Source organism: Belonocnema kinseyi, chromosome 4 (genome assembly GCF_010883055.1).
Source record: "Belonocnema kinseyi isolate 2016_QV_RU_SX_M_011 chromosome 4, B_treatae_v1, whole genome shotgun sequence".
Lineage (NCBI taxonomy): Eukaryota > Metazoa > Arthropoda > Insecta > Hymenoptera > Cynipidae > Belonocnema > Belonocnema kinseyi.
This window is the reverse complement of record NC_046660.1, coordinates 38,463,707-38,477,636: the sequence shown is the minus strand read 5'-3', so window position 1 is coordinate 38,477,636 and position 13,930 is coordinate 38,463,707. Positions and strand designations below refer to the sequence as shown.

At 24.9% G+C, this 13,930-nt stretch overlaps 1 protein-coding gene across 4 annotated transcripts in view; it reads right to left on the bottom strand.

Annotated features, from left to right (window-relative positions):
* The window catches only part of LOC117171154 (PH and SEC7 domain-containing protein 2), a 156,317-nt gene that overhangs the window by 19,090 nt on the left and 123,297 nt on the right, over positions 1-13,930 (bottom strand). For all 4 annotated transcript variants that reach the window (XM_033358211.1, XM_033358208.1, XM_033358209.1 and 1 more), the window contains exons 9-12: positions 9,020-9,189; positions 8,717-8,933; positions 768-912; positions 532-675 (exon numbers count right to left, since the gene is read on the bottom strand). In XM_033358211.1, coding sequence (XP_033214102.1) covers positions 532-675; positions 768-912; positions 8,717-8,933; positions 9,020-9,189 — 676 coding nt within the window. The remainder of the gene's footprint in view (positions 1-531; positions 676-767; positions 913-8,716; positions 8,934-9,019; positions 9,190-13,930) is intronic.

The following is a 13,930-nucleotide window of genomic DNA, read 5'->3' as shown; positions in this document are numbered from 1 at the left end:
ACTTCAACTATTAGGTTGAAAATCAATTTTTTTGGTGAAGATTAATATCTTCGGTTTTAAAATTGAACCTTTTGGTTGAAAATTTATATGCGTTTTTAAAATATGTAACGATTTTGGTAGAAATTTCAATTACTTGGTTGGAAAGTATATTTCTTGTTGAAAATCGATCCCTTTAACTTGAAAATTCAACTCTTTTGTGCAATACTGTTCTGCCTGGATCGGAAATTAATTTGTTCCAATAGAATTTTCTTTATATTTTTCTGGGTTAAAAATACAACTGCTTCGTTGCAAAAAGTGACTGAAATTTTTTTGTTAGAAATCCAACTTTTCTGTTGAAAATTTAACTTCTTGGTTGAAAATTCAACTAATTTTTTCAAAGAGTCATCTATTTTGTTGGAAATACAATATTTTTGAGATTTATTTTTAAATTAACATTTTGTGTTATTCTGTTTTTTAAATGATAAAATTAAAGAACTGAAAAAAGTAACTTGCCGCTTTTGTAAAAAGCTACCCTGAATGGTGCAAAATTACCTCATATTGCAGATAAGCGTCTTTTTCTTTGTAGTTTTGAATCGTCAGTGATTTTGCTCCTCTTTCTGGCGGATGTCGTCTGTGCTCGTCTAGCTCAGTTTCCAACTTACTCACTCTATCTTCATGATCCCGCAACTGCTCTATCTGAAGCACCATTAAAAAAGAAAAGGAAAAAACAAGATAAAAGTTTGTTGTCGGCGTTTTCTATTTTCTAAAGTTTGTGGACGTTGACTTACGAGACTTAACTTCGAGTGACTGCACGGAAGTAAAGGCCGCTGAAACTTTCGCTGAGAGCCTACCGCGCCAGCAAGCGGTTGGCAGGAAAAACTTGCACAGACAAAATTGATCGTATCGATCCACAACTGTAACTCTTTGGAATCACTGGAAAAAATCAATATTTAAATTTTAAAACGTCAAGAACGTTTAGAAAATACAAATAATTGGTTTAGTTCTGTGTCAAGGTTGATACAGAAGTCTGCTTTTAAAATTACATGACTTCCAGATTTTCCAGATCTATTTTTCTATAAAAAAAATCCAGTCAATTAAAATCAATTTCAAAACACAGAAAAATTTCTTAAAGATTTCGGAGGATTTCGTAATGAATTGGATTTTAAAGCTTTAAAAATACTTACTGAAGATTTTCAAAATTTCACAAATATCACATATATATCAAATATTTCAGAAATATTTCACACTGGTTCTAACAGATTTCACGAGTGCTTCAAAGATTCAAAAAGATTTCACAAGGATTTCAAAGTTTTTGAAATATTTCAAAGATTTCAGAAATATTTCAGAAGATTTCACAGAGATTCCAAATATATTTCAAAATATTTTTAAAAATGTCACAAAGAGTTTTAATATTTCAATGTACTTCAAAGATTAAAAAACATTACAGAAGATTTCACCGAGATTTCAAAAATTTCTAACGATTTCAGATTTCAGAATTTTTTTTTTTTAATTTCAAAGATTTCACAACGAGTAAAATATTCCAAAAGATTTTAGAACTCAGAAGATTTCGCAAACAAAAAGTTATTTCAGAAAGATTTCAAAATATTTCAGTCGGTTTCGCAGAGAATTTTTAAAATCTCGCACAGATTTCAAAGATTTAAATATTTCACAAAGATTTCAAGATTCCAACGATTTCAAACATTCCAAAAAAATTCTGAAGATTTCAGAAAGACTTGAAAAGATTCACGAAGATTTCAGACTTCAATTTATTAATGAAAATTGAAAATATTTTTGAAACATTTCAAAAGATTTCAAAATAGTACAGAAGACTTTGCAAATAATTTCAATATCACACAAAGATTTAAAAGATTTGAGGATTTCAGAAAAATTTCAACAATTTCATAAAGATTTGAAAATATTTCACAAGATTTTGCAAAGAACATACAAAGAAAAGAATTGCAAAGAAAATTTCACAACAATTTTAAAAGCTTTGAAATATTTCAGAAGACATCACACAGATTTTAATGCCTACGCGAAGATTTCGAAGAATAAAAAATATTACAGAAGATTTCACAGAGATTTCAATTTTTTTAAATTTAGGAAGATTTCAAACATTGCAATTTCCAATAAATTTTAGAAGATTTCAGACGAATGTAAAAAGATTTGACAAAGATTTTACAACGAGTAAAATATTCCAAAATATTTTAAAGATTCCAATCGATTTTTAATTATTTCCGCAGATTTGAAAGATTTCAAAACATTTCAGAAGATTTCAAAAGATTCAAGTATTTTATAAAGATTTCAAATATTCAAAAAAATTTCAGAAGATTTTTAAAGATTCACGAAGATTTCAAAGACTTCAGTCTATTTCCGAAGATTTCAAAGATTCCAAATATTTTTAAAAGATTTAAAAAAATTTCAGAAAGATTTCAAAATATTATAGAAGACTTTGCAAATCATTTCAATATCACACAGAGATTCAAAAGATTTAAGAATTTGATAGATTTCAAAAGACTAAACACAGATTTCAAAGACTAAAATATTTAAGAAGATTTGGCAAAGAATTCAAAGATTTCATTATATTTCGAAGACTTCAAAATATTTCAAAGGACTTCTCAGAGGTTTAAATTTTTTTTAACATTTCAGAAAATTTAAAACATTTCAATAGATTTCACAAATTTAAAAATACTTCACAAAAATTTTTAAGATTTGACAAATATTTCACAAAGATTAAAGATTCCAGAAAATTTGTAAATATTTTAGAAGATTTCATAAAAAGATAAAATATTTCAGAAAGATTTCCAAAATTCCAATAGATTTCAAAGATTGCAAAGATTTTTAAACATTTCAGAAGATTTCGCAAAAAATGAAAAAATTTCAAAAAGACTTTTTAAAAACATTCCAGTAGATTTCACATAGGTTACAAAATCCATAATATTTTTAATATTTCACAAAGATTTCGAAGTTTCCAGTAGCTTTCAGAGGTTTTAAAAGGTAAAAAAGAATTAACAGAGATTATCAAAATGCCAATAAATTAAAAATATTTCAAAAGATTTAAGAGATTCCAAAAGATATCAAAATATTTCAGAAGATTTTACAAAGAATTGAAAAATTCCAATAGATTTCGCAAATTTAAAAAGACTCAAGAAATTTGAAAGATTTCACAAATATTTTACAAAAATTAAAGATTCCAGAGGATTTTAAAAAATATCAGAAGATACCGTAGAAATCAAATATGTCAGAAATATTTCAAAGATTCCAATACATTTCAAAAATTCAAAAGGTTTTAAAAGAGTTCAGAAGATTTCGCAAGGAGTTGAAAGATTTCGAAATATTTCACAACGATTTCAAACATTTCAACAGATTTTTGAAGATTTCACAAAGAATTTTAAGATTTCAGAAATATTTCACGAAAATTTCAATAGATTTTGCAAAGAACTTAAAGATTTCACAAAGATTCTTTTTTCTCTAAAAGCTGGCTTTAGAAATTCCAACTTCAAAAGTGCCCCGGTGACTCGTTTTCCAACCTAAGGGGTTTGTTCTGGGTTTAAAAATCCTGTCACTTTAACAAAATCCCATAACTTTTCAAGATTTTCCATAACTTTTTCAAAATCTCACGATTTTTCCAAGTGTTCCAGGCCTAGCAACGTCCCTGTTTGTTCTTCTATTTATAAAAATATAAAAATATATAAAGAAAAAGAAGAAAAATTCTTATTCGTGACGAGTTACAAGCATTTTTAGTTCCAGTTTTAAGAGTTATACAATGAAAGAAATTTCGTACGATATTCGCAGAATAGATCTTCGACGTGATCGTATTTCCTGTTGCTAGAGAGAATACAAAAGCTGCCAATAATGCTGCATTAAACAAGCTGAATGCTTATTCTATGCGCTTTATTTAAATTGGAATCTTTCACATGTCTCCTAGTTTCTGAATCGCTCGCCTGCTGTGTATAATAAGCCAGTTCTAAAATTGCCAACTCCCAACTTTATATCCACACAATATTTCTCATAATTACGATATGAAGGTTTTAATATTTTCTAGACCACAGAGTGAAAAATATAAATATTGTGTTACAATTTTGGAAAATGTTACCAAATATATAAACCAGGCCTTATGGTCCTGACAGGATAAAATATAGGAACCAAAATTCATAAGACTACAAAATAATTCAAGTTAAATTCGAACAAACTCAAATGAATTGGATCAAATTTTAAAATTAAAAAAAAAAATCATTCATCTCCGTAAAATTGAAATAAATTTAGAGGAATATAAGGAAAATGGGAAAAAATCGATTAAACTCATAAAAATTTAAGGTGAATTCAAAACAAAATCAAATCAATTGAAAACAATTTAAAAATATGAAAAAGCTTACTTGAATTCAGTAACTATGAAATGAGCTTCGAAATATTCAGGGTGAATTCCAAAAATACTTTTTACTAATTTCTAGCCTAATAAGTTATCAATGACTACAAAACAATTGAAGTTGAATTCTAAAAAATTCAAATGAATGGGGAAAAAATTTTGTAAATCGAAAAAATTCCATTGATTAAAATAAAATTTGAGTGAATTTAGAGAATTTTAGTAGAAATGAGAAGAACTCAATAAAATTCATAAAAAATTAAGCTGAATTAAAAAAAACAATTAAGTGAATTCAAAACAATTTTAAAAAAAGGAATAAAAGTTTGGAAGAATTAAAGATAATTTTCAAGAAATTGATTAAATGAATTGAGTAGAATTTAGAAGAATTCAAAAGAATGTAAAAGAATTCAGTATAAATTAATAAGAATTCAGGGCGAATTCCAAATGAATTGCAAACAATTTTAAAATATGAAAAACCTTAATTGAATTCAGTAATTATGAAAAGAACTTCGAAATATTCAAAGGAATTGAAAAGTATCTGATGAAATGCTTAGGAATTTAGAGAGGGCTTAAAAGACTAGAATCAATTCAATAAACAAATTTTAAAAAAATTTTAATCAATTGAATTAAGTAGAATTGAGTGAATTTAGAAGAATTCCAATAAATTAAAGAAATTCAAGAGATTTTGAAAGAATTCAGGGTGAATTCCAAAAATACTTCCTACCAATTTCTAATCAAATAAGTTATCAATGGCTAAAAAACAATTGAAATTGAATTCTAAAAAATTCAAATAAATTGGAAAAAAATTGTGTAAATTGAAAAAATTCCATTCATTAAAATAAAATTTGAGTGAATTTAAAGAATTTTACGAGAAATGAAAAAAACTCAATAAAATATAGAAAAAATTAATTGAGTAGTAATTGAGTAGAATTTAGAAGAACTCAAAAGAATTTACAAACATTCAGTATAAATTAATAAGAATTCAGGGGGAATTCCAAATGAATTGCAAACAGTGTTGGAAAATCTCTTGAAATCTTTGAAACCTACGAAATCCCTCACTTCTTGTGGATAAATTATTTGAAATCCATTAAAATATCATCGCATACCATAGTATGCCTTCCGAAATTATTTAAAACCCCAAGCAAATATTTTTAAATCCCTTAAACTTATTAAAATCCCGGGAAATCTCTTAAAATTGTTTAAAACTCTTGAAAATGCCTGGGAAATCTTTTAAAATACCCTAAAATATTGTAAATCCTTTAAAATATTTTGAAATCTCTTGATATTTTTTAAAGCTCTTGAAAATTCTAAGGAATTTGAAGAAAAAAAGCACATTAGAATATTATAAATATTTTATCAATTGATTTACCTTTTTTTTTTGAAATCCATTAAATTAAGTAGAATTGAGTAAATTTAGAAGAATTCAAGTGAATTAAAAAAATCTAAAGAATTGCAAAGAATTTAAAAGAAATTCGTAACAAATGAATAAGAATAAAATTCCATATCTTCCGAAATTATAGAAAATTCTCTATCCTAAAATATTTCAAACACTTTGAAATCTCTTCAAATGATTGAAATCTTTTATTGATCAAAATTGAATTATTTTCTTTTATACACATTAATCATTAAAGAGTCTTCAATTGCAAATATTCCAAATTTATAAATTTAAAATCTTTAAGATTTAACAATATTAAAATGTAAATCTTCGAAATTGAAATATCAAAAAAAGAGTTAAAAATTATATACCTGTAAAATAGCAATCTTAAAATTGGAATAACTTTCCAATTTATTTTTGTTAAAAACTGCAGTTATCAATTGTAAATCTTCAGAATTAGAGAATTTTAAATTTTTTCAATTGAAGAGTTATTAATTTTGAAAATTAAAAATTATGCAAGTTGTAATTGTTAGAATCGAAGGTTCAATAAATTTGATGATTAAAATTTCAAATTGCTTCAATTTGAAAGATTTGTAATTAAAATCTTGACTTTTAATCTTCACTTCATAAAAAAAACCTAATTTTTCTGAATTTCTAAATTTCTAAAAAATTGGATTATTTACATTTGAAATTTCTTCCATTTGAGAGATTAAGAATTGAAAGCTTAACTTTGATCTCCAAATCATCCAACTTTATGAATATTTATTTTTTAGTCGTTAAAACTAAAAAGTTTTAAATGGAATCTCTTAAAGATTGTAGAACTACAAATTTTAAATGTTCACAATTAAAGGTTTTAATTTTGAATAAATTTACAATAAAAAATTATATTAGTCTCAAGTTTAAAAATTCGAAATTCTCTAGTTTTTAAGTTTTAAATTCGAAATTTCTTCAACTTGGAAGATTTAAAATTGAAAACTTGATTTGGATAATAATAAAATTTTTAGGGATTTTTATTTAAACTTATTCAAAATTGAAGAGTTTTCAATTGCAAATCTTTTAAATTGAACTATTAAAAAGAAACGTTAAAAATTACATACATTTAAAATATAAATCTTATAAATGGAATAATTGCAAATTCTATATGTTCAAAATCTATAAATTAAAATTATGCAAGTTTCAGATTCGCATTAGAAATGTTTTCAATTTGGAAGATTGAGAATTGAAAATTTGACTTTGCATCGTCAAAATCATCAAAATTTAAGAATTTTCATTTATCCATCTTTAAAACTCAGAGTTTTGAATTCTAATTCTGCAAAATTCAACTATTAAAAAAATTCGAGATATACCTATTTCAAAATTGAAGAATTTTAAATTGCAATTCGTTAAAATGGAAGAGTTTTGATTTTTTTTTAATTATGAATAAAAGTTAATGCATCTTTTAAGTGTTACAATTACAAATGATGTTTTTTGATATTTAACATGCAAAATTTCTTTGATTTGGAAGATTTAGAAATGAAACGTCGACTTTCGATCTTCAAAATAATCAAAATTTAATCATTTTTATTCATATTCTTTTTAAATTACAAAGTTTTTAATTTTATCTCTTTAAAATTGTAAAACTTTGAATGGTAAAACATAAAAATTAAATAATAAATATAAAAATAAAAACATAAAATTTAAGAACTTTTATGAATACAATTTTAAAATGGAAGTATTTCTAATTGTGTATCTTCAAAATTGAATTTTTATTATTATTCTTTGCGAAATCCTTTGGAATCTTTTAGAGTCTAAAATATTTTGAAATATTTTATATCTATTGTGGAATCCTGGAAATTTCTGTGAAATATTTCTGAAATCTGAAAAATCTTTGTGAAACCTTTTAAAATCGTTAAAACCCTTGTGAAATTTTCTGAAACATACGCATGTTCCTGTATTTTTAAAATTCCAGCATTTTCAGTTGTAACTTTTCCAAAATTTATACTTTAAAATTATTATTAATTTGTAAAATTAAAAAAATTTAGAATGAAAAACTTGACTTTTGATCTACAAAAAAACCAAATTTAGGAATTTTGATCTACACATCTTTAAAATTGAAAATTTTCATTAGACATTTCATCAATTTGGAAAATGGACCAATTTTTCGCGAAATCTTTTAAAATCTTCTTGAGCCTTTGGAATATTTTATATCTATTTGAATCTTGGAAATTTCTCTGGAATATATTAAATATAACAATATAATTATTAATTATAAACTAATTAATGAATTAATAATATTTAATATATTTGAAAGGTTGAGATTTCATAGAGAACATTTAAAATTAAAAAGATTTCAGAAGATTTAAAAGATTCCAATAGATTTCACAAATTTAAAAATACTTCACAACAATTTTAGAGATTCCAAGATTCCAATCGATTTGAAAGATTGCAAATATTTTCAAAGATTTATATTTATGTAGAAATATATGTAGAAATACATAATTCAATTCTACATTTATTTATCACAAAAAAAACATTTAAAAATATACCCATTTCAAAATTAAAGAATTTTAAATTGCATATCTTCAAAATTCAAGACTTTTCAATTTTCATTCTTCAAAATTGCAGAACTTTGAATCGTAAATCTCTAAAATTGAAGAGTTTTTAATTTCAAAAACTTACAATGAAAAATGATGCAAGTTGTAAGTTTTACCATTATAAATTCTATAATTTTTATGATTAGCATTCCGTATTTCTTTATTTTAAAAGATTTCAAAATAAATACTAGAAATTTCATCCTCAACATTTTTAGAATTTTTATTTATACATCTTCAAAATTATTATAATAAAAAATTCCAGATTAACTTTATTATTTATTTCTTTGCTTCTAATTCCTGCAGGGATAAAATCTTACATACAAATAAAAATTACAGGTCACTGAAAGCCAATTAAATTCAAAATTAATATTAAAATTGTATGGAAATGCTATTTTTTTTATCTATAATAATAATTAAAAAATAACTTACCTAGTTTGAAAGAGGTACTCCGCTTGATCGGCAGTCTGTAACCTGAAGACATACTGCTTTTTCGTATAATCAGACGCTTTCGTCGCTAGCGCGTGATGAATACGTATGGCATTGTGTAAACTATCATTTCGGAAGCCGTGTTCGTCTTTGTGCAAATATAATACAAGTTCTCTTAATGTACAATAATACATTTTCCACCCTCTCTTTCCAAAAGGCGCTGAAAAACAAATTAAAAAACGCGATATGATTAAAATCCGTTTTTAAATAAATAATCAAGACTTTGTTAAAAAATTTAATCTGTACTTTTCTTTCCATTGGAATCATAGCAGCACTTGCGCATGACATAACCCTTTTTATATTCAGTAGCACCAGTGATGTTTGGAACATCCAGAAATGGATTTCCGGAGGTAGATATCGCTGGACCGTCGCCTTGCTGAACAGCGTGAGACGCTGCTTCGTCTCCTTCGTCGTCCCTAAAGTAACATCAAATATTTTCATTGAGATTCTCAATTCCACAAAAGTTCTATCCTTTTGGAAAAATAAAATAAGTTTACTTATTCTTTAATCAAGAAAAGAAATATTTAGTCAAGAAACTCTTAAAGTAATAAAGTACTCAAATAAAGAAAAAGCGTGAGGTAAAACTTTCAATTTAAAAATAGAAGCATTTAAAAAGAAACAGACATAGTGCCTACCCGACGCATATTTTTAAATACACGATCTTCTGCAGATCAATTGTTACTTTTTTCCTGGTTATTTAAAAGAGTGGAAAATTTAAAAATTCACAGATTCCAACAGATATAAAAATATTTTAGAAGATTTCGCAAAGAATTTAATGATTTCCAGGAAGATTTCAAAAGATTTCACGAAGTTCTTAAAGATTTCACGAATATTTGTAAGATTCCAGTAGATTTCAAAATATTTCAGAAAATTTTACAAATGTTTTTAAGATTTCAAAAGATTTCACAGAGAACTTTTAGACTTCAGAAGTATTACACAGAGATTTCCAAGATTTCAATAGACATTAAATATTTCAAAAACTCAAAAATATTTCAAAACATTTCGTGAAGAATTGAAAGATTTCGCAGTGATTAAAATTTTTTTAATAAATTTCAATAGTTCCAGTAGATGTCAAACATTTCAAAATGTTCTAGAGAATTTCAGAATAATTAAAAAAATTTCAAAAGATTTCACAAAGAATTTAAATATTTCGCAGAGATTTACAAGATTCCAATATATTTCAAATATTTCAAAATGTTTCAAAAAATTTCACAAGGGTTTTAACGATTTTAAAAGATTTCACAAAGATTTTTCAGATTTCGGAAATATTAAACAGAAATTTCTAGGATTCCACAATAGATATAAAATATTTCAAAATATTTCAAAGACTTGTAAAAGATTCCAAAATATTTTACAAAGAATTTAAAGATTTCGCGAAGATTGGAAAAATTTCCCAATATTTCAAACATTTCAAAATGTTTCAGAAAATTTTAGATTAATTAAGAAAATTTCAAAAGATTTCACAAAGAATTTAAAGATTTCAGAAATATTTCGCAGAGATTTCTAAGGTTCAAATATATTTCAAATATTTCAAAATGTTTCTCGAAAATTTCACAAGAGTTTTAACGATTTTTAAAGATTTTACAACGAATTTTCAGATTTCGGAAATATTCCACAGAAATTTCCAGGATTCCACAATAGATATAAAATATTTCAAAATATTTCAAAACTAAAAAATTCCAAAAGATTTCGCAAAAATTAAAAAATTTCACAGATATTTCAAAAATTTCCAAATATTTCAAAAATTCCAGTAGACTTCAAACATTTCAAAATATTTAAGCAAATTTCATAAAGGCTTTGAAGATTTCCTAAAGAATTTGAAAATATCAGACATTTTTTTAAAGAGATTTCCAAGACTCCAATATATTTCAAATATTTGAAAGTTCTAGTGAATTTTAAAAATATCAAAATGTTTCAGAAAATTTCAAAAGGGTTTTAACGATTTCAAAAGATTTCACAAAGAATTTTCAGATTTCAGAAATATTCCACAGAGATTTCCAAGATTCCAATAGATATAAATTATTTCAAAATATTTTAAAGACTCAAAAAGATTTCAAAAGATTTTGCAAAGAATTTAAAGATTTCGCAAAGATTAAAACAGTTTCCAAATATTTCAAAGATTCCAGTAGATTTCAAACATTTCAAAATGTTTCAGAAAATTTCAGATTAATTGAAAAAATTTCAAAAGATTTCACAAAGAATCTAAAGATTTCAGAAATATTTCGCCGAGATTTCCAAGATTCAAATACATTTAAAATATTTCGAAATGTTTCAGAAAATTTCACAAGGGTTTTAACGATTTTTAAAAATTTCACAACGAATTTTCAGATTTCAGAAATATTCCACAGAAATGTCAAGGATTCCACAATAGATATAAAATATTTCAAAATATTTCAAGAGTAAAAGATTCCAAAAGATTTCGCAAAGAATTTAAAAATTTCACAAATATTTTTAAAATTTTCAAATATTTCAAAGATTCTAGTAGATCTCAAACATTTCAAAATATCTCAGAAAATTTCATAAAGGCTTTGAAGATTTCACAAAGAATTTGAAGATATCAGAAATTTGTTTACCGAGATTTCCAAGATTACAATATATTTCAAATATTTCAAAGATTCCAGTGGATTTTAAACATTTCAAAAAGTTTCAGAAAATTTCACAAAGGTTTTAACGGCTTCAAAAGATTTCACATAGAATTTTCAGATTTAGGAAATATTCCATATATATTTTCAAGATTCCAATAGATATAAAATATTTCAAAAGATTTTGCAAGGAACTTAAAGATTTCGCAAAGATTAAAAAATTCCAAACATTCCAAATATTCCAGTAAATTTCAAACATTTCAAAATGTTTACGAACATTTCAGAAGGATTTTAAAAGATTTCACAAAGAATGTTCAGACTTCAGAAATATTCCACAGAAATTTCCAGGATTCCACAATAGATAAAAAATATTTCAAGACTCTCAAAGATTTCGCAAAGAATGAAAAAATTAAAAAAATTTCCAAATATTTCAATGATTCTAGAAGATTTCAAACATTTTATGTTTCAGAAAATTTCATAATCATTTTAAAAATGTCAAAAGATTCCACAAAGAATTTAAAGATTTCAGAAATATTTGACAGAGATTTCCAAGATTCCAATATATTTCAAAGATTACAGTAGATTTCAAAGATTTCAAAATGTATTGATTTCAAATCGTAGATTTCAAATTCTTTATGTCTTACGGTCCAATCGTAAATCGAAAAAATAAATATGAGTCAAAAAACATGTTCTTCGAAACTCAGATATTTATTTAATAGAAAAAACCCCTTTCAAAACTTCCTGACGTTTCAGTACACATGCGTACCTTTTTCAAAGGTTCTTAAACCTCTCAAGGATGTAAGATAAATAACCCATGTTGTCCAAAAACGTTGTTGACTTGTTAATTGTAAAATGATTTGATGGAACGATGATTTACGATTGGACCGTAAGACATAAAGAATTTGAAATCTACGATTTGAAATCAATAAATATCAACGGTCGAAGAAAGGATTGATTTGTTTCATCAAATCATTTTACAATTTCAAAGTGTTTCAGAAAATTTCACAAAAGTTTTAACGATTTCAAAAGATTTAACAAAGCATGTTCAGATTTCAGAAATATTCCACAAAAGTATCCAAGATTCCAATGGATATAAAACATTTCAAAATATTTCAAAAAATCGTAAAAGGTTCCAAAATATTTCGCAAAGACTTTAAGGATTTCACAAAGATTTTTGAAATTTGTAAAAATTTCAAAGATTCCAGCAGGTTTCAAACATTTCAGAATCATTAAAAAATTCCAAAATATTTAAAAAAGAATTCAAAGATTTTAGCAATATTCCACAGAGATTTCCAAGATTCTAATAGATTTCGCAAAGAATTAAAAGATTTGACGAACATTTAAAAAATTTCAGAAATATTTAAAAAGTTCCAATAGACTACAAACATTTCAAAATGTTACAGAAAATTTCACAAAGGTTTTAACAATTTCAAAAGATTTCACGAAGAATGCTTAGATTTCAGAAATATTTCGCAGAAATTTCCAGGTTCCACAATAGATATAAAATATTTTAAAATATTTTAAAGACTCGTAAAAATCCCAAAATATTTCGCAAAGAATAAAAAATTTTATTAAATATTTTTTAAATATCCAAATATTTCAAAGATTCCAGTAGATTTCAAATATTTTAAAATTTTTCTGAGAATTTCAGAATCATTAAAAAAATTTTAAAAAATTTCACAAAGAATTTTCAGATTTCAGAAATATTCCACAGAGATTTCCAAGATTCCAATAGATATAAATTATTTCAAATATTTCAAAATGTTTCAGAAAATTTCACAAGGGTTTTAACGATTTTAAAAGATTTCACAAAGAATTTTCCGATTTCTAAAATATTCCACAGAAATTTCCAGGGTTCGACAATAGATATAAAATATTTCAAAATATTTTAAAGACTCGTACGAGATTCCAAAATATTTCGCAAAGAATTAAAAAATTTCACATATATTTTTTGAATTTTCAAATATTTCAAAGATTCCAGTAGATTTCCAACATTTTATAATGTTTCAGAAAATTTCAGAATCATTAAAAAAATTTCAAAAGATTCCACAAGGAATTTAAGGATTTCAGAAATATTTCACAGAGATTTCCAATATTCCAATATATTTTAAAGATTCCAGTAGATTTGAGGATTTCAAAATGTTTCAGAAAATTTCACAAAGGTTTTAACGATTTCAAAATATTTCACAAAGAATGTTCAGATTTCAGAAATATTCCACAGAAGTATCCAAGATTCTAATAGATGTAAAATATTACAAAATGTTTCAAGGACTCTTAAAAAATTCCAAAAGATATCGCAAAGAATTTAAAGATGTTTGAAATTTCTAAATACGAGGGTAGTTCAATAAGTCCTTAGAATGACCAACAGATGGCGCGCGAATCGCTCCAAATCATCTGTTTTCAGTCAGCATCACTCCCGACTAGATATATGGTGCAGCCACAGTCCACATCTTCTGAGTTTACGTGTTTTTACAACCAATTGAAAAAAAAATTGTTCGTTAAGAAAAATGGAAAAAAACGAGTTCAGAGCAGTAATCAAACATTTTCATTTAAAGGGTTTAACTCCATATGAGAT